At 46.3% G+C, this 18,092-nt stretch overlaps 1 protein-coding gene across 1 annotated transcript; it reads right to left on the bottom strand.

The window, feature by feature from the left end:
- Positions 1-14,771: 14,771 nt before the first annotated feature.
- On the bottom strand, positions 14,772-16,389 carry LOC308120382 (E3 ubiquitin-protein ligase TRIM21-like; the record flags this gene model as incomplete). The annotated part of the gene is made up of 2 exons (XM_080480980.1): positions 14,772-16,325; positions 16,375-16,389. The coding sequence occupies 2 exons, from the start codon at positions 16,387-16,389 to the stop codon at positions 14,772-14,774; spliced, it is 1,569 nt and encodes a 522-aa protein (XP_080337106.1).
- Positions 16,390-18,092: the final 1,703 nt, after the last annotated feature.

The following is an 18,092-nucleotide window of genomic DNA, read 5'->3' as shown; positions in this document are numbered from 1 at the left end:
AGGATAAGTACTATGTTTTGAGCTGTTTCTAATGACGCTATTTAATATGTTCCAAATGCTTTTCATGTTGTTTTTATTCTTTTCTAATAATTTCTATAGTATTCTTGTTTGGATATTCATAATACAGTTGTTAATTTATTTGCATTTATTTCCCACTGGTTCAGTTCTACATTCAATGAATGCTCTATAGTGTGTGCTCTTTATTTACAGACATTTTGTAATCCCTTTGTGATCCATGGAGTGTCTAAACACTTCCTTCTTTTAGTGTATTTCTCTATTGGACAGTTTCTATCATATAATCATTTCAAGGTATATAAAAATGTTTCATATGCTTTATCAGTTTCATGTGTTAATGTGCAGTTCACACTTTGTTTGGTGTGCATTGATGTGCAGTATACACTTTGTTTGGTGCGTGTCAATGTGCAGTACACATTTTGTTTGGTGCGTGTCAATGTGCAGTACACATTTTGTTTGGTGTGTGTTAATGTGCAGTATACACTTTGTTTGGTGTGCGTTAATGTGCAGTATACACTTTGTTTGGTGTGTTAATGTGCAGTAGACACTTTGTTTGGTGTGTTAATGTGCAGTACACATTTTGTTTTACTGAGCTGTCATTCATGTGAAATTGATTGACAGTGTTTTGTAATTCCTGTGAAATGGGTGCAGTCAATAAATTCTGAATTACAGATAGAATTACAAATGAATTATTCTGAATTACAGACAGATGTCGTAATACATCGTGGATGACATTTCCAGTGATATACCAAGCTGTATTGTGATAATACTGTTATCGTGGGCAAATAGGTTACTGGCTATACTCAGCCGTAGTAATGGTTATAATCATAATATCAATAATATTATAAGAATCCAGTAACTATAATACAATAATACAAAACTATAATAATATTAATAAACAGCATTAGATAATTACAATAAGGTAATATAATATAATAATACAGCAATGATAATAGTACAATGAGAAAACCAGTAACTATAAAATAAATTAATATGAGAATATAAGAATTATAAGAACAGCAATAACAATAATACAGTAGTAGCACAATTATACTACTATAATTATTGTCAAATACAATATATAGCCATATCCCAAAGCAATAATGTCAATAAAAACCTGATCACATCTGAACGTTTTCTGGGTTTCTTTTGTTCTATTTACGTCTCTCTCTCAGTCAATGAGGCGTCTACTCTTTATTATGTCTATGCGGGGAGCTGCACGGCTGAAGGGAAACGAAGTTGGTTTGCAGCTGTGTGGGTCCCGTTGAAGAAAAAGAAAAGCGAAACAGAAGTACATTCCCACGGCTTTTCCAGCTCGTCCTGTGAGTTGGAAGTGTTCTGGCCCGGTCCAGTCCACGTAGGTTAACACACAGCCCTTTGTGTCCCCATACGAAGTCTTACGTCTGGATCGACGTGAATCTGTCTTGGAGATGGTTGTATTTTCGCGAGTTGGACTTTTATACTTGTGCGTCATGGTCCGACTCCTGCTGCGCTCAGGATGCCTCTCAGCCAATCTCCTTGGGCTGGTCTCAGGCCTCCAGACCATGGGTGTGGGGTTGGTGGATCCCCCTGGTGGTGAGCTGCAGGGATGCAGCTTCCAAGGTCGGGGCCTGGGGGGCCCCCTGGTGGGGGTCACGTGACCAATGGCGAATTTTTCCAGTGGTAACCACATGTTTCTTGTTGAATTGATCTTCAGAGTCGCAGCAGGAGTTGTCAGTGATGTCGTAGTAGAAGATATTGTGTGGGTCGACATCATCCTCCATGTCCTGATGTTTGTATTCATGAAATGATTTCACTTCTAGATGATTGTAGTTCACAGTCATTGTAGCTGATGATCTGTCAGGCTCAATCAGCACCAGCCAATCAGCTCTGAGCATCTAAATGACGTTGTTAGTGGGGCTTCAGGCTTCAAGCCCAACAAGGCATCAAAATCACGTGAACTGAATGAATGGAGCCACAGCCTGAGCATGCGCACTTACAGTTAACTGCATGCAATACACACTGTGCATGGTGAGGGAGGGGTGAGCCCTACTAATGCACAGTGTGGATCAGGAGAAAACACAGCCTGAAGTAGCAAGAGGAGACCAATAACCAGGGAGTTCAGTCCTCACACAGTAATTATGTGCTATATAAGAGAAATTTATATTCACAGACAAGAAAATATTGTAGTTAATCTTAAAGAATTAATAGCATACTTTGCATACAGTCCTTTCTGATGACACTAGGTGGCACTCAGCCCCACCTGCCCCTAATGACCAGTTGCCCCTGTATGCACCTATGGTGCTTATGTATTGAATGGCAATAAAGCTATATCAATTTGTATCACCAGGGACATGGTGACACTTGGAAAAAATTCAAAGTGCGTTTTGTTTTCCGTATAGTGGATCTTTACAGAGAGATTTCCTGGGCAAGGAGTCCATCTAGGAGGTTATTAAGTAGTGGTCTTCATTGAGTGTAGAACCTGTTAGATTAACCTAACAGTAAGGTATTTTTGTTACTGTAGTGTAGCCTGTGGAAAACTTTGAATTGTATTAGCCAGAGTCTCACGCAGCTGGATGAAAAGTTGACAGTACCCACAGCCCCCACCTAGAAGGTCTCAGGTCTCAGAAAAATAGAACTTGAGTTCTCACTCCCAGTTCATTGTTGGTATGTAAAATGGATTCACTTGTTGGGGATATTAGATTGTAAAAGTAGGAGATGTGACCCTGAGACAAGGTTTTAGCCATAAGAGCCAGGTCCATCCCACTGAGTGTTGGTATCTGTGGTAATGATGTGGTGTGTGTCTTTACAAAGTCCCGTAGCTGGAAGCAATGGAAAAAAATCTGACCTATGCAGATTGAAAGCAGAGATCAGTGGGCTAAAATTCGTAACATAGCCCCTTCGTTAGCCATCCGAAGGGGCTTATTATTTGTGTCCAAATTTTTTGTGTTCAACCACGGCCGCAGTGGCGTTTCTATATTTAAATATTTAAAAAGAAATTAAATTGAAAAAAAAAGGTGAAGCAGGTAATCAAACTTGGGTTGGCTGTTTCAAAGACAAAAATTCCACCGCTAGACCACTGACAGAGTTGTTTATGTAGTAGCCTCTTCTCAATTCGTCCACATCCGTCATATTTACCTTCCCCTCTTTTACTTCAAATAAACGTGCAAATGCGTCTACTTCCTGCTACTACACAGCCACTGCAAGCAGGAATGGTGTGATCAGGTATCGACTAGTCACCCTGAACAGACAGACCCCCCCACAGCCCTTGCTGATTTGCATTGTATTGCTTTTGTCTTTTCCAGACGGCTTGACTCATCGAGTAAATTCAATGACAAAATGCAAATGGAAAAGACAAAGACAAAACAGGAGAAGCTTTGACAAAATGGAATAAGCAAAGACAAGATAGAAAAAGAATATGACTACCTTTTATATATTTTTTTGTATTATTGATTCTTTTTATATTTCTACATTTATTTCCTTTTAATTTTAGCACTCCTGTGATTCCAAACTCCTGCAGCAGAAGGCCAAGCAAGTCGACCTCCTCAGTGCGCTGCTGTCCCGGTGGGGGAACACGGCGGAGGACACATGTTGTCGACGGCCTGAATGGTGGCGGTGGCTATTACGGCTCTGGCTGTATGTTTCAGTTCTGTGGCCTGTACAACGAACTGTGATCAACATATCCAGGATCTCTCTGTGTTTCCTGGGTTGACTTATCCAGACGTGCGTGATCCTGATCACCGTTACAACAAAGCAGGTTATGAACTCTCTGGTTAAACCCAGACCTACGTCTGCAGGTTCACGTGAAAGGGGCGGAGTTTGCAGCATCTGATGAATCGCACACACGGAGAAATGTTGCAGTGCAGTTTACAGATTACCGAAGGAGCGATTATTCTCAGAGAATATGAAGAATTCAAACACATCCAGCAGCTAAAAGCAACACTGCTGCTGCAGGCAAAGCCAGAACATTCCTGACTTGTTGATGTGTGACTTAGTGAGATTATACGATATTAATTTATCAGTGACATAAACGGACAGCACATCTGCTGGTCAATCAATTTCACTTTATTACAGCAGAAACGTGTCGGGCTGAACTTCCTCAATGATCTTATTTTAGTTTATATTTACCATCCAGTTGTTTTGAGGCTGAGTTTGTCTTGTTTGTTTTGTGTTGGAATATTAATTCATCACCGCGAAGGCACGAGTAGTTCTGCGTTCCATAAATTCATGTTTCTGCAGTTCTGTCAGGTGTGATCATTGACCTCATTATTACAGATCAGCCCTCGGGGAGATAAACAGACTTGGAACAAGTCAAGAACAAAAACATCCTTCAAAGCCTCACTGACCAGGATTTATTTTATTATGTCAAAAAGATTGTTCTGAATTACTTTCTCATGTCTGCTCCGCTGCAGCTCAGCGCTGACCCTGCCCACCAATCACCATCATTTAAGAATATTAAGGTCATATTTCCAAGACATCTGATTGGACACGAGGCGGAGCTTTGACCTCTTATCGAGAACATATCCTGCTGCGGAGCAGGTTAGACTTTCAGCGTCAGTTGCCATGGTGATTTATCCCGGTGAGAAGTGAACTAGCGTCGTAGTAGTACAGAAAACCCAGGGTTAATACTTGAAGTTATCTGGGGAAGAGAAAATCCAGCTTCGTAGTACAGGCCTCAGGGGTCAGCAACATCTATTATCAACAGAGCCATTTTGACCTCTCTTCCGCCAAAGAAAAATAGTCTGGAGCCGCAACACATAACACAAAACAAAAGTTAAATTGTTTGTTTAGATTTTACCTGTTAAAACCACAGAATATAAAAAACTGAAATGCAGTGTGCATGTGAAGGCCAGGTTTGAAATAAACTAAACAGTGAACTATGCAGGCCTTTTTGAGTCCTTCCTATATTTGTGTAAAATTAAAATGAAAAGTAGCCCAATAAATTTTTTTTTTTTTTTTTTTAAAGTAAACATAAATTTAGGAACGTTTGACACATCCATTTCAGTGTGCTCTCATCCTCTTCTGGTTTCTTTCTCAGCCATCAATCAATCGAAGCACCTGAAGATACAAAAAAACCTACATCAGCTCTGGATCTAAACTAAACGTTTGTGGGCTTTTTTCTGAAAAAGAATTGCCTATTAAATACTATTGTTCTCACCTGTTTAACGTGACTTCTGTTTCTGAAGTTCACTACAGATCATTCCGATGTCGGGGCTGTAAAATGTGACTTTGATCTTCACACAAGACTACAGGCTCTCATTTGTGAGACGGGAGCGATTATTTGGACTTTATGAAGTTCATGCTTGAGAAAACTTGCTCGCACAGGTATGTTGAGCCAAAGATGGACAGGACTCCACAAGCGTATTTCTTCATGTTCGGATACAAGTCAGGAATGGCACTCTATGTGTCAAAACAAGTTTGTCGGGTTTCAATGTCACTCCATTTGTGCTCTTTAGAGAGAGTAGCCTTCTGACGGGCAACTTCTTCAAGATCCGCTCTCAGGCATTTCAATTTGGACACCCTTCCACATCCCTGTGAATGCAGATGTGTTCAGCGTGGATGGGTCAATGTCCAGGGGTGTGACAGGGAAGAAGAGAGTGTTTGTTTCCTTTCTGAACTCGCTGAATCTTTCTCCAAATGCAGCTTGCGATAAATTTACAATTGAAATAATCACAATTTATGTGTTTGCTTGCTTCTTTGAACTATCGCAGGGAGGGGAAGCGAGAGAGAGCATCTTTCTGTTCATCTCTGGCCTACACTGTCATCAAACGCCAAAATATCGTCTGCAGGGCCGTGCTTCCCTTTCCTTGAAGATTTTTATTCAGCATGTTTAAGTGACTAGTCATATCCACCATGAAGTAAAACTTTGCCAGCCAATTGGCGTCTCCTAATTGGAGATAGCTGAAGCCTTTGCTTTCCAAGAAGGTTTTCACATGTTTCAAGCAGGTAGCAAAGCATTTCAGCATCCCTCCCCTGGACAGCCACTGGACTCTGAATATGCGCTGTCGACTTCTAACAATGAATAAAACTGTCGGTGGTTTAACCTGTTTGCAATTACTTTGTTCACCATCTTAATAATGAGGTTCATGGTTTCTACACATTCAGGGGGGAATGTTGCAGTGCACAGTGGTAGTGCACAGTGGTTAAGCCGTGGGCCTAAATTTGGCGATGGGGGTATGTGGCAGTGCGGTGATTAAGCCCTGATAGGAATAAGGTGTGCTGCCTCAACTCTCTGCCCATAAAGGAGGAGCCGCCAGACCCACGGGGGTGACAGGCTGAAGAAACATATGCAGGACTGCAGAGTCTTCGTGTGAGAGTTTCGGTTTTGTTTTACTTTCATGAAAAGAGTGGTCTCTGGAAGCTCTGACTCTGCATCTCTGTGGGAGAACCCGTCGGTGGCATGCTCTATTGCCACAGTGATGAATCTCGTTCAAAGTGTCATTCCACTGTCACAAACCAGGATGAAGAAGAAAGTGGCCTATGTACTTGTTGATGGCTTATTGATATGTCGCTGGGGTGGTGAGGTCTCAGAAGATGTGGACTGTGCAATTTACCAAGTTGTTGTCCCTACAGCCTATCAGTCCCAAGTATTGTTCTCAGCTAATGACCATATGTGGTCAGGACACATGGTAATCACAAAAACATATGAAAGAGTCCTTATACATTTTTTTGAGCCAGGACTCAAATCAGATGTTGTGCTGTACTGTAATACCTGCCATGTGTGTCAGGTTGCTGAAAAACCAAATCAAGTGATTCCCCCAGCTCCCCTCTTCCCCATTCCAGTGATGTTTGAGCCATTTGAAAAAGTAATAATTGATTGTGTTGGAGCATTGCCGAAGTCAAAAGCTAGAAATCAGTTTCTGCTCACAACTATGTGTGCCTCCACTGAGTTCTCAGAAGCCATTCCACTCCGGAAAATTACTGCTCCCGTGATTACCAAAGCCCTTGTAAAGTTATTTTCAGTGTTTGGTCTACCAAAGGTAATGCAGACTGATCAAGGCACAAACTTCAAGTCTAAAGTATTTGCTCAAGTGCTAAAAATATTAGGTATTAGACATGTCACCTCTACTATCCTGAAAGCCAAGGAGCATTTGAAAGATTCCATCAGACCATGAAGTCAATTTTAAGGAAGCACAATCAGGGCTCCCAGAAGGATTGGGATGAAGGTGTTCCACTTCTTTTGTTTGTCGTCTGTGGAGGAGTACAGGAGTCACAAAGTTTCAGTCCAGCTGAACTTGTGTTCGGACATGAGGGTATGGGGTCCCTTGAAAGTCCTTAAAGAACAACGGGTAACAACAAATAAAAGTGTCAAAAGTGTTCCAGAGTACGTCATCAAGCTCAAAGACCATCTCCACCGAGCCTGTTCTTTGGCTAGAGAAGCTCAGACCTTCACTCAGGCAAAGATGAAGAAACACTTTGACCAGAAGGTTGCTGTACATTCATTTCCACCAGGTGACAAGGTTTTGCTGTTTTTGCCAGTACCTGGTTCTGCACTCGCTAATACATTTTCTGGTCCTTATGTTGTACAGAAAAAAAGTCAGTGAAACAAAACCCCTTATCACAGGAAACAGACCACAGAGTGTGTCATGTCAACATGATGAAGCTGTAACACTCTCGTGAGGAAAAAAGTGAGTCGTCCTCAGTCAAGGATAGAGCTGTGGTCTCACCAGTGGCATCCATTGGGATGGTCAGCTCTCCTGATGATCATGATGAGTTGCTGACGTATACTGCCACGCCATAGGGAGTGAGGTTGAGCAACACAGGAGTCTTGTCTGACGTGTCTCCCTTCCTGTGTCACCCCTGACAGTTTCTTGCAGTGCAGTTATGCCCTTTGGAATGTGCCACGCTCCTGCTTCCTTTCAGAGGTTAGCAAATAAAGTATTGGGAGATATGCAAGGCATATCTGGACGATATTGTATATTCAGGTGATTGAACAAGCCACATAGCTACCTTGAGAGAGGTTTTCAAATGCTTGTCCAATGCCTCCTCAACATTAAATCTTGCTAAATGTGATTTTGGAAATGGTGCTATCCTCTACCTTGGCCAGCAGGTTGGTCAAGGCCAAGTGTGTCCTGCCGAAGCAAAGGTCATTGCATTTCCGGTACCGACCACCAGGAGAGAGCTGAGACATTTTCTTGAGATATCTAGGTGAACAGAACTGAACAACGCCACCACCAGGATATTAAAGTGGGAACACCGGAAAACGGAGCTGGGATGATCGGACGAGGCATCATATCGCCTCATCTTTTTTTAAATTTGACCTGAGCGGACGACATGAGGAAGGACTTTGGAAACTTCCGGTGACATCATAGCGGCTTACTGAGCAGCTCTGATAAATGGGTACTGGCGTACTGAAGTCCAAAGATGGAGTATTCACCTTTTGAAGGCAGACACGTGTAACCAATTTAACTACGATAAAGTGAATTACAGTGTAATGACACGTTGGACTAGTATCAGAAAACCCAGATTCTTTAAGAGCTATTTGAATAAGCAACAGCAATGAGGCAGACAAAGACATAACTTTTGTGTAGTCACTCTTATATTGTTACAATGAACCAGGATAATTGACCACTGAGAACAAAAATATGCCCAATTTACCCAAATCAAATCATAATAAATGGGAAAGAAAAATGTGTGCAAACAAAATAAAAATAGTATTGTCAAGTGGGCCGATAAGAATTTAAAATCGTTGCAGGTGCACCTGTTTTTAAAGGTTCTTGTATGTGCGTGTGTACGCGTATTTCTTCTTGTTGATGTCCTTTTCTTCCTTCCTTCAAAGTTCCGAGCTCGCCATCAGTCTCAACCGGGATCTCGTCCTGGTTCTTGGACATTCCCGTCCGTTCAAAAAAACCTAACCTAAAAACAAGGTCATTTCTATTAAACTCAACTCAGATACATCAAGTGTAAATGTCGAAAATGCAAAATACTGCATCAGTTCTCAATCATAAATCTCAATCATATAAAATCTAAATTTTCTACCTGGGCTACACGCGGGTCCCAGTTCGTCAGCAAGCGCTGGTCACCATGCTATCCACTCAGAGTGGGTGAAGCAGAGCAAACAGCTATTCGTGCAGCTTGAGGCCTGTAGGCAGTCATCTAGGATATTCGGTTCAAACTAAATCCAGTGCCATCTTGAAATCCCTTAAACTCTCTTCCCATAATACATAAAGATTAACCATAAACAATTTATTGTATTGAAATGTCTCCGTGCGAGTAAACAAAGAACAATAGCGTCAGGTTCCTCAAACACATCAAATCAGCGGGAGTAGAAGGGAGACCTAGGATCTATGAAAATATATTCAGCAGATATTCAGATTGAGACAAAAAAAATCTAAATACAATTACACTTATTTATGTACATGTGTACATCAGCAATATATCACACATGTGAATATCCCAAATTATTCAGAAATCTCCTGCACAAGATGCCTTGTTTCACAATGTGAGTGCAAAACGTGTCACTGAACACAAATCAATAGATTAAGTTTTGTGACCATTTGACAATGTCATGATCGGCTCTCCTGCAGCCCATTAGGGGGAGGGGTTATTGGCTGCAGGTGTGGTTTCCCTCTTCTCTGCTGCGTGTTTCAGGTGGGCGTGCCAGGCGGTTGTGTATAGAGGGGAGAGCCGGCTGGGTAATTATCTGGATTGGGCGCAGCTGCAGTTACCAGGTGGAGGTGGTTTCAGGATGAGAAGCTTCACTATTTAACTGGGCTCCTCACGCCACTCGATGTGGGACTATAAATCCACAAGAAGCGACGTCGCCAATGCTAACCTGACCCGTGAGCCACTCTCCCCAAAGACTTTATCCCTTCTGGAGGAGAACTCTGAAAATTATTTATGCTTGTGTTAAATAAAGTCCTTGGTTCAATTCATCTCTGTTCTGGTGACTTTCTGCACTTGAGCCTCTGTCCCTCCGCCGTAACAGTATAGTCCCACCAAGATGAGCTCAGCAGATCACCAGCCAGGATCAGATGTGGACCAGTCTCTCCAGCAGTGCCTCTCCAGCCAAGATGCCAGACTGGGTCAGCATGACGCCTTTCTGCAGAGCCTGGTAGCCAACAATCGTGCTATTCTAGACCAGGTGTCGCAGTTGACCTCCCAGGTGGCCAGCCTGACCTCCCAGGTGGCCGGCCTGACCTCCCAGGTGGCCGGCCTGACTGTCCAGCAGAACCCGGCCCTCCGGCTACCTGAGCCTTCGGTCTCAGTGCCAGACCTGGGTCCACCTCCTGCAGCCCACTTCAGAGAACCCTTTGCTCCCGTTCCAGAGAGGTACGCAGGTGATCTGGGATCATGCCAGGCCTTCCTGACCCAGGTGGGCCTGGTGTTTGAACTACAGCCCCAGTCCTATTCCTCCGACCGAGCCCGGATTGCCTACCTTATTGGACTCCTGTCCGGAACCGCCAGAACATGGGGAACAGCGTTGTGGGAGGGCCAGGCTCCTGAGTGTCGCTCGTACCAGACGTTCACTGATGAAATGAAGCGGATATTTGACCACCCAGTTCGTGGAAGGGAGGCCAGTGACCGACTCACCCTCATCCGCCAGGGCAACCGCAGTGTGGCTGAATTTGCAATCGAGTTCCAGACCCTAGCAGCGGGTAGTGGTTGGAATGACCGTTCGCTCCAGTCTGCATTCTACCGGGGATTGCAGGATCACCTCCAGGATGAGATTGCCACCCGAGACCGAACTGAAGACCTCGACAAGCTGATTAAACTTGGCATCCAGATCGACAACCGTCGCAGGGAGCGTCGCCGCGAGCGATCTCTGCACTGGACTCCTGCACTCCCCAGACAGCCGCGGGCAGATTCTCCAGGTCCTATCTCCGAGCCAGAAGCCATGCAGATTGGACATGCCCAGCTCACCCCGCAGGAGAGACAACTACGCCGGTCCAATGACGCTTGCCTCTACTGTGGTGAACTGGGACACTACATCACCCGTTGTCCTACACGCCCGGGAAAAGGACCGGCTCGCCAGTAGCAAGGGGGTTACTGGTGAGCCAAAACCTCTCTGATGCCCCCCAGCGACTCCAATTATCCGGGACGCTCTGTTTCCAGACCCAGACTCTGATGGTCTCTGCGTTAGTGGATTCCGGAACGGAGGAGAACTTCATGGACTACCAGTTAGCAGAACAACTAAGCATCCCGTCTGTCCCCTTGGAATCCCAATTAGAAGCCCGGTCTCTCAACGGTCTCCATCTGGCTCGGGTCACCCATAAGACTGTCCCCGTCACTCTGGTGCTTGCAGGTAACCACCAGGAGATCCTCTCCTTTCACCTCATCGACCACTCTCGCCCCCCGCTGGTTCTGGGGTACCCTTGGTTGCGCCCTCACAACCCTCGGATCGACTGGGTGAGGGAGGAGGTCAGTTCCTGGAGCGCCGACTGCCTGAACCACTGTCTGCGGTCGGCCCTGACTCCGTCTGCGCCCACCAGGCCTGCACCCCCGGATGCCACGGACCTCTCCCTGGTCCCTGAGGCATATCGTGACCTGGCTCCAGTGTTCAATAAGGACAAGGCTCTCTCGTTGCCCCCACATCGCCCATATGACTGCCCTATTGACCTCTTACCAGGAGCCACGCTGCCTCACAGCCGTCTGTATAATCTGTCCCGACCTGAACGCACCGCCATGGAGACCTACATTCGGGAGTCCCTGGCTGCAGGCCTCATTCGGCCATCTTCTTCTCCAGTAGGAGCCGGGTTCTTCTTTGTGGGCAAGAAGGACGGCTCACTACGACCGTGCATAGACTTCCGGGGACTCAACGACATCACCATCAAGAACCGGTACCCTTTACCTCTGCTCAGCTCTGCGTTCACTCCCCTCCACGGCGCCACTATATTCACCAAGCTGGACCTTCGAAACGCCTATCACCTCGTACGCATCCGTGAGGGGGATGAATGGAAGACAGCGTTCAACACACCTCTGGGACACTTTGAGTACCTTGTGATGCCCTTTGGACTCACTAACGCCCCTGCAGTTTTCCAAGGTCTCATGAACGACATCCTCAGAGACATGGTTGACCGCTTTGTCTTCATCTACCTGGATGACATTCTTATCTACTCCCGCAATGTTAAGGAACACACTCAACATGTCCACCAAGTCCTGGTGCGTCTCCTCAAGAACCGGCTCTATGTAAAGGCGGAGAAGTGCGAGTTCCACAAGACCACGGTGTCATTCCTGGGCTACATCATCTCGCCAGGGGAGGTGAGGATGGATCCCAGCAAGGTCTCGGCGGTTCAGGATTGGCCGCAACCTGAGAATCGGAAGCAGCTCCAGCGATTCCTCGGGTTTGCCAACTTCTACAGACGATTCATCCGGGACTACAGCAAGACCGCTGCTCCCCTGACCGCCCTGACTTCAACCCTTCGACCATTTGTTTGGACTCGTGAAGCAGCCCAGGCCTTTCAGAATCTCAAGCGCCGGTTCACCTCAGCGCCTATTCTCGTCCAGCCAGATCCCGGTCGTCAGTTTGTGGTGGAGGTGGACGCCTCAGACTCGGGGGTGGGAGCGGTGCTCTCACAGCGTTCCGCGTCAGACAATAAGCTCCATCCCTGCGCATTCTTCTCTCGACGCCTCTCACCGGCAGAACGCAATTACGACATTGGAAATCGGGAACTATTGGCAGTCAAGATGGCCCTGGAGGAATGGAGGCACTGGTTAGAGGGAGCTGACCAGCCATTCATTGTATGGACGGATCATAAGAACTTGGAATATATTCGCTCTGCCAAGAGACTAAATTCTCGCCAGGCCCGTTGGACCCTGTTTTTTGGGCGTTTCCGGTTCACATTCACCTATCGCCCAGGATCCCGCAATGTCAAACCGGATGCCTTGTCCCGTCAGTTCTCCATTGAGGAACCCCCATCTGAACCTGTCCCGATCCTGCCTAAGACCTGCACAGTGGCCTCTCTCACCTGGGAGATCGAGGCCTTGGTCCAAGAGGTCCTCCGGCTACAACCGGACCCAGGTGGTGGACCTGCTAACACAATGTTTGTTCCTGTCCCTGTACGCTCCCAGGTCCTGCAGTGGGGTCACTCGTCCCGGTTCTCCTGTCACCCTGGCGTCAACCGCACCTTGGGAGTGGTGCGTCAAAGATTCTGGTGGCCTACCATGGATCGGGACACCCGGGAATTTGTAGCGGCCTGCACCATCTGTGCCCGCAATAAGACCTCTAGCCAACCCAGTTCCGGTCTCCTCCAGCCACTGCCCATCCCAACCTGCCCCTGGTCCCATATTGCAGTGGATTTTGTCACTGGCCTGCCAACTTCTAAGAGTAAGACCACCATCTTGTCTATTATTGACCGCTTTTCAAAGGCAGCGCACCTTGTGGCCCTACCCAAGCTACCCACTGCGAGGGAGACGGCAGACCTGCTGGTTTCTGAGGTTTTTCATTTGCATGGCATCCCCTTGGACATTGTGTCGGACCGAGGCCCTCAATTCACTTCAGAGGTTTGGAGGGCGTTCTGCACCGCACTGGGAGCTAAGGTGAGCCTGTCTTCGGGTTTCCATCCGCAGTCAAATGGGCAGACAGAGCGACTCAACCAGGAGATGGAGACCCTTCTCAGATGTGTAACTGCAGAGAACCCCTCAGCCTGGAGTGACCATCTGGCCTGGGTTGAGTATGCACATAACTCGTTGGTCAACTCATCTTCTGGCCTGTCTCCCTTCCAATGTTCCCTGGGTTACCAGCCCCCCCTCTGCCCGTCCCAGGAACAAGAACTGGCGGTTCCTTCTGTACAGGCCCATGTCAGGCGATGCCGTAGGATCTGGAGGCAGGCCCGGGCAGCGCTACTCCAGTCATCCCGCAAGATGGAACGACAGGCTAATAAGAAGCGCTCTCCGGCCCCTTGCTATATCCCTGGGCAGAAGGTGTGGTTGAGGGCCAAGGACCTTCCACTGCGGGTGGAATCATGGAAGCTCGCCCCACGCTTCGTGGGTCCATTCGAGATCCAAAGGATCATCAACCGGAGTGCGGTACAGTTGAAATTACCTGCCTCAATGCGTATTCACCCCACTTTCCACGTGTCTCAGGTCAAACCGGTGAAGGAGAGTGACCTGTCCCCTCCGGCCCGCCCCCCTCCACCACCCAGGATGTTGGATGGTGGCCTTGTCTACACCGTGCGGAGATTGTTGAACGTTCGTCGCCGGGGGCGTGGTCTCCAGTACCTGGTGGACTGGGAGGGTTATGGTCCGGAGGAACGTTCCTGGGTGCCCCGAAGTCGCATTATGGATCGGGAACTCATCCGGGAGTTCCACCGCCTGAACCCGGGGCAACTCAATCGTACGCCAGGAGGCGCACGTAAGGGGGGGGGTACTGTCATGATCGGCTCTCCTGCAGCCCATTAGGGGGAGGGGTTATTGGCTGCAGGTGTGGTTTCCCTCTTCTCTGCTGCGTGTTTCAGGTGGGCGTGCCAGGCGGTTGTGTACAGAGGGGAGAGCCGGCTGGGTAATTATCTGGATTGGGCGCAGCTGCAGTTACCAGGTGGAGGTGGTTTCAGGATGAGAAGCTTCACTATTTAACTGGGCTCCTCACGCCACTCGATGCGGGACTATAAATCCACAAGAAGCGACGTCGCCAACGCTAACCTGACCCGTGAGCCACTCTCCCCAAAGACTTTATCCCTTTTGGAGGAGAACTCTGAAAATTATTTATGCTTGTGTTAAATAAAGTCCTTGGTTCAATTCATCTCTGTTCTGGTGACTTTCTGCACTTGAGCCTCTGTCCCTCCGCCGTAACAGACAATGTGCAGTGAGACAGGGTTGTGTTTAAAGGTGAAAACAGATCAAACAGTCTGATTGATAGGACAGATGATCAGAGGTGCAGTGTTAATTCCACCATCATTCATACCGGGATTGAAGAATGGGATGAGTTTGTCAGTGAAGCAGCAGCCAGTGAAGGAGTAGATCAGAGCTGCATTATCTACGTCATAAAAAGAGACTAGACCCTCCTCATAATCCACAAACACCCCCACCTTCTCAGGAACAAACCTCAGAGAGAGAGGCACTGGAAGGGCAGTAGCAGCATGGTAGTGACATCCATTTCTCAACGTTATTGTCCAGCAACCTTTATCAGGCCTCAGTATGATCATTCCCTTCTTGTTGATGGACTCTTTGCTCACTCCTATATCCCACTCAGTCTTTCCTTCAACCTGAACCTCAAAGTAAAATTTACCAGAAGAGAAACTCTGTCGGCCTGACACAATCAAACAAGGAGAAAATCTCTCTGGGGTATCTGGAAGCTTCTTCGTCACGTCACCAAATCTCACTTGTTTTCCATCATCAGACACGATGAGATAAGGATGTGCTGTATCAGGATCAAAAGTCACATCCACTGCAAACTGCTGCTTCTTCGCCAGCTCAGCTTCAGACAACTTCTTCATCTTTTTGCTGAAAGTCTCCTCCAGCTCAGCCACAGCTCTCGCCACAGTCTCCTCATATGATGATGGAAGGACGCTGACCTCCGTCCAGTCCTTGGTGGGTGGAGCAGCTTTCAGGGAGGAGAAACTTTCGAGGAAGCTGTCGTCAGAGTGAAGGAGCTGCTGCACCTCTGAGCTCCTCTTCGTCAGCTCACAGATCTCGTCTTCCAGATCTTTGAGGAAACCTTCAGCCTGTATCGCTCTGGCTTCTTCTTCCTCTTCAATCCTCTCCTTCTGCTGGGTCAGAGCTCCCTCAACACTCTCCATCAGAGCAGTCAACACCGCAACACCTTCTGCTTTCTCTCTGTCTGCAGCAGCTTTACTCTTCTCCTGACACTTTCTGATCTCCTCCATCTTCTCTCGTCTCTTCTGGATTTCAGCCTCTGTCTTCCTCAGCTCCATCTTCTGTTCTTCATATTCACTCAGAAGAACAACCATGTGAGTCCTGTGCTCTAAAACAGCACACATCACGCAGACAGACGTCTGCTCGCTAACACAGAACATCTCCATCGGTTTCTGGTGCTTCGGACACATCCTGGCTTCCAGGTCCTCCACAGGCTCAATCAGCAGATGTTTCTTTAGGACTGATACTGTCAGATGAGGCTCCAGGTGAGTCTGACAGTAGGAGACCATGCACACCTCGCAGGACTTGACGGCCTTCATTTTGGTTCCAGTGCAGATGTCACAGGGAACTTCTCCTGGTTTGATAGCAGGTCTGAACTGAGCAATAAGCTCAGAGAGCAAAACGTTGACCATCGCCAGAGGTCTCCTTTTGAAAACCTTTCCACACAGGGGACAGTCACATCTAATCTGGGTGCTCCAGTGCTGAGAGATGCACGTCTTGCAGAAGTTGTGTCCACATGGTGTGCTGACTGGATCAGTGAGCATGTCCTGACAGATGGAGCACTGAAACTTCACACTCTGAGGATAAAAAACAGAGAGTGAACAAAACAGAAACAACAGAACAGACAGTGATCTTACTCATGATAACAATGTTGACAAATGTCCACAGAAATAGAAGAGTTGTACTGAGAGAGACATTAATCATATTGACAACATTGTAAACAACACCAGCTAAAAGCAGAAGAGAAGGATAAAAAAAGAAAAGAAAAGACTACAATGGGCAGAGAAATTAATAACTCCAGCTCCAGAAATTAGGACTCCATCCTAAAATTTTGACATTTTTATAAAATCTATGATGAACAAGCTGAAATGGTCTGACAGGAAAACAAAGTTCAATGTGAAATGTGAGCTGGAACAACGCTTCTCTTCAGACTCAGCTGTCAATTCTCAGAACTCAGGACTTCTGCAGCCATCAGGGTGTTTTCACAAACTCTCCCTCATGGTTTGTCTTTAATGCTGATGCTTTTCTGCATCAATAAAGAAACTCCCTTTCACTGCATCGTCACTGGTCTGGCTCAGTGCTGTGCTATGATTTCTAGTTGGACTTAAACAGTGCGCCCCCAGTGGACACACGGAGAAAAGCAACTCCATTTTTTTAATTTGAGAAATTATTTCTTAAGATCACACAGCTGTTTGGGACATATCAAATAGACAGACTCACATCAGGGACATCCTGCGAAAGGTCCTCTGGTCGACTCTTGTGAAATTTCTTTCTGGCTCTTCTGAACAAACCACGGAAAAACTTGTTCATTCTGCTCCAGTTGACTGGTGCTTGTTGACAGTGAGATGCCCCGTTCAATATGGCGGTGACGCTGGTTTACTCTGTAGCACGGATTGATTGTGGCACGTCTACCTATATTATGTCTGCCGCAGGGAAGAGCAAAAACACACATGTTATGGATGTTTGCTGTGACTTCATTCTGCCGGTTGGTGTTAATAAAGAAAGTTAATATGGAGAAAGCTTCTCTCCATCATTCTAGAATATTGACTGTGGCTGACTCACTCCAGTTGTTTTAACGTTTAAGCTGCAACTCTTTTACTTTCGATTTAATTCGAGCTGCGCAACACAAACACATTTAATCATGAATAGCAGGACTTTGTGTCATGGGATGAGCTCAGACTTATTCCTGCTTTCCTCAGACTTTAAGTTGTTCTGATTTTCTCTGTTGATAAATAAACTTCAGAAATCATAAAGTCTGGTAGTTGTGTTCGCTCTCCCAGTCAATAAACACCCTTTAAAACCCTTCAAAAGCTAATTTTCTGCCTGAGCTACATCACAGAGTCAGTACGTTTCTACTTTTCCTTGAAAGTTTGTGGACTTTGCCTTCAATGTGCTTGAAACTCAGCGTAAATGAGAGGTGCTGTACTCACCAGTATTTGAAAGACTTGAGGGGCTAGTGCTGTGACTCTGTATATTCTCTTATCCAGGTAACTTCAGGGTAAACGTTGGGTTTTCAGTACTGTGAAGCTGGTAAGACTTCTTACTGCAGTAAATCACTTCGGCAACTGACTCTCAACTCCAAAGCAGTCTGTGTTATGGATGAGAGATCAAAGATGGAGATGAAAGGATGACATCATCCTTACATCTCCTTTGAACTCCTCCATGAGGTGCCTCTCCCATCTGCTTTGAATGGAATATAGTTTTGCAGTTTTTCATGATTTATTCGGAAGTGATTAGCCAAATGGTCAACAAAAGTTGTAGCGCACTATTCCTGAACTTTCCACACATGATGTGCTTTTTCTGTCTGTGCTCCCAACAGTGGGACTATTTACACGCCCAAAAAT

The sequence above is a fragment of the Lipophrys pholis genome, assembly GCF_963383615.2.
Source record: "Lipophrys pholis genome assembly, chromosome: 15".
Classification (NCBI taxonomy): Eukaryota; Metazoa; Chordata; class Actinopteri; order Blenniiformes; family Blenniidae; genus Lipophrys; species Lipophrys pholis.
The sequence above is the reverse complement of the archived record's forward strand: the minus strand, read 5'-3'. Positions and strand labels throughout refer to the sequence as shown.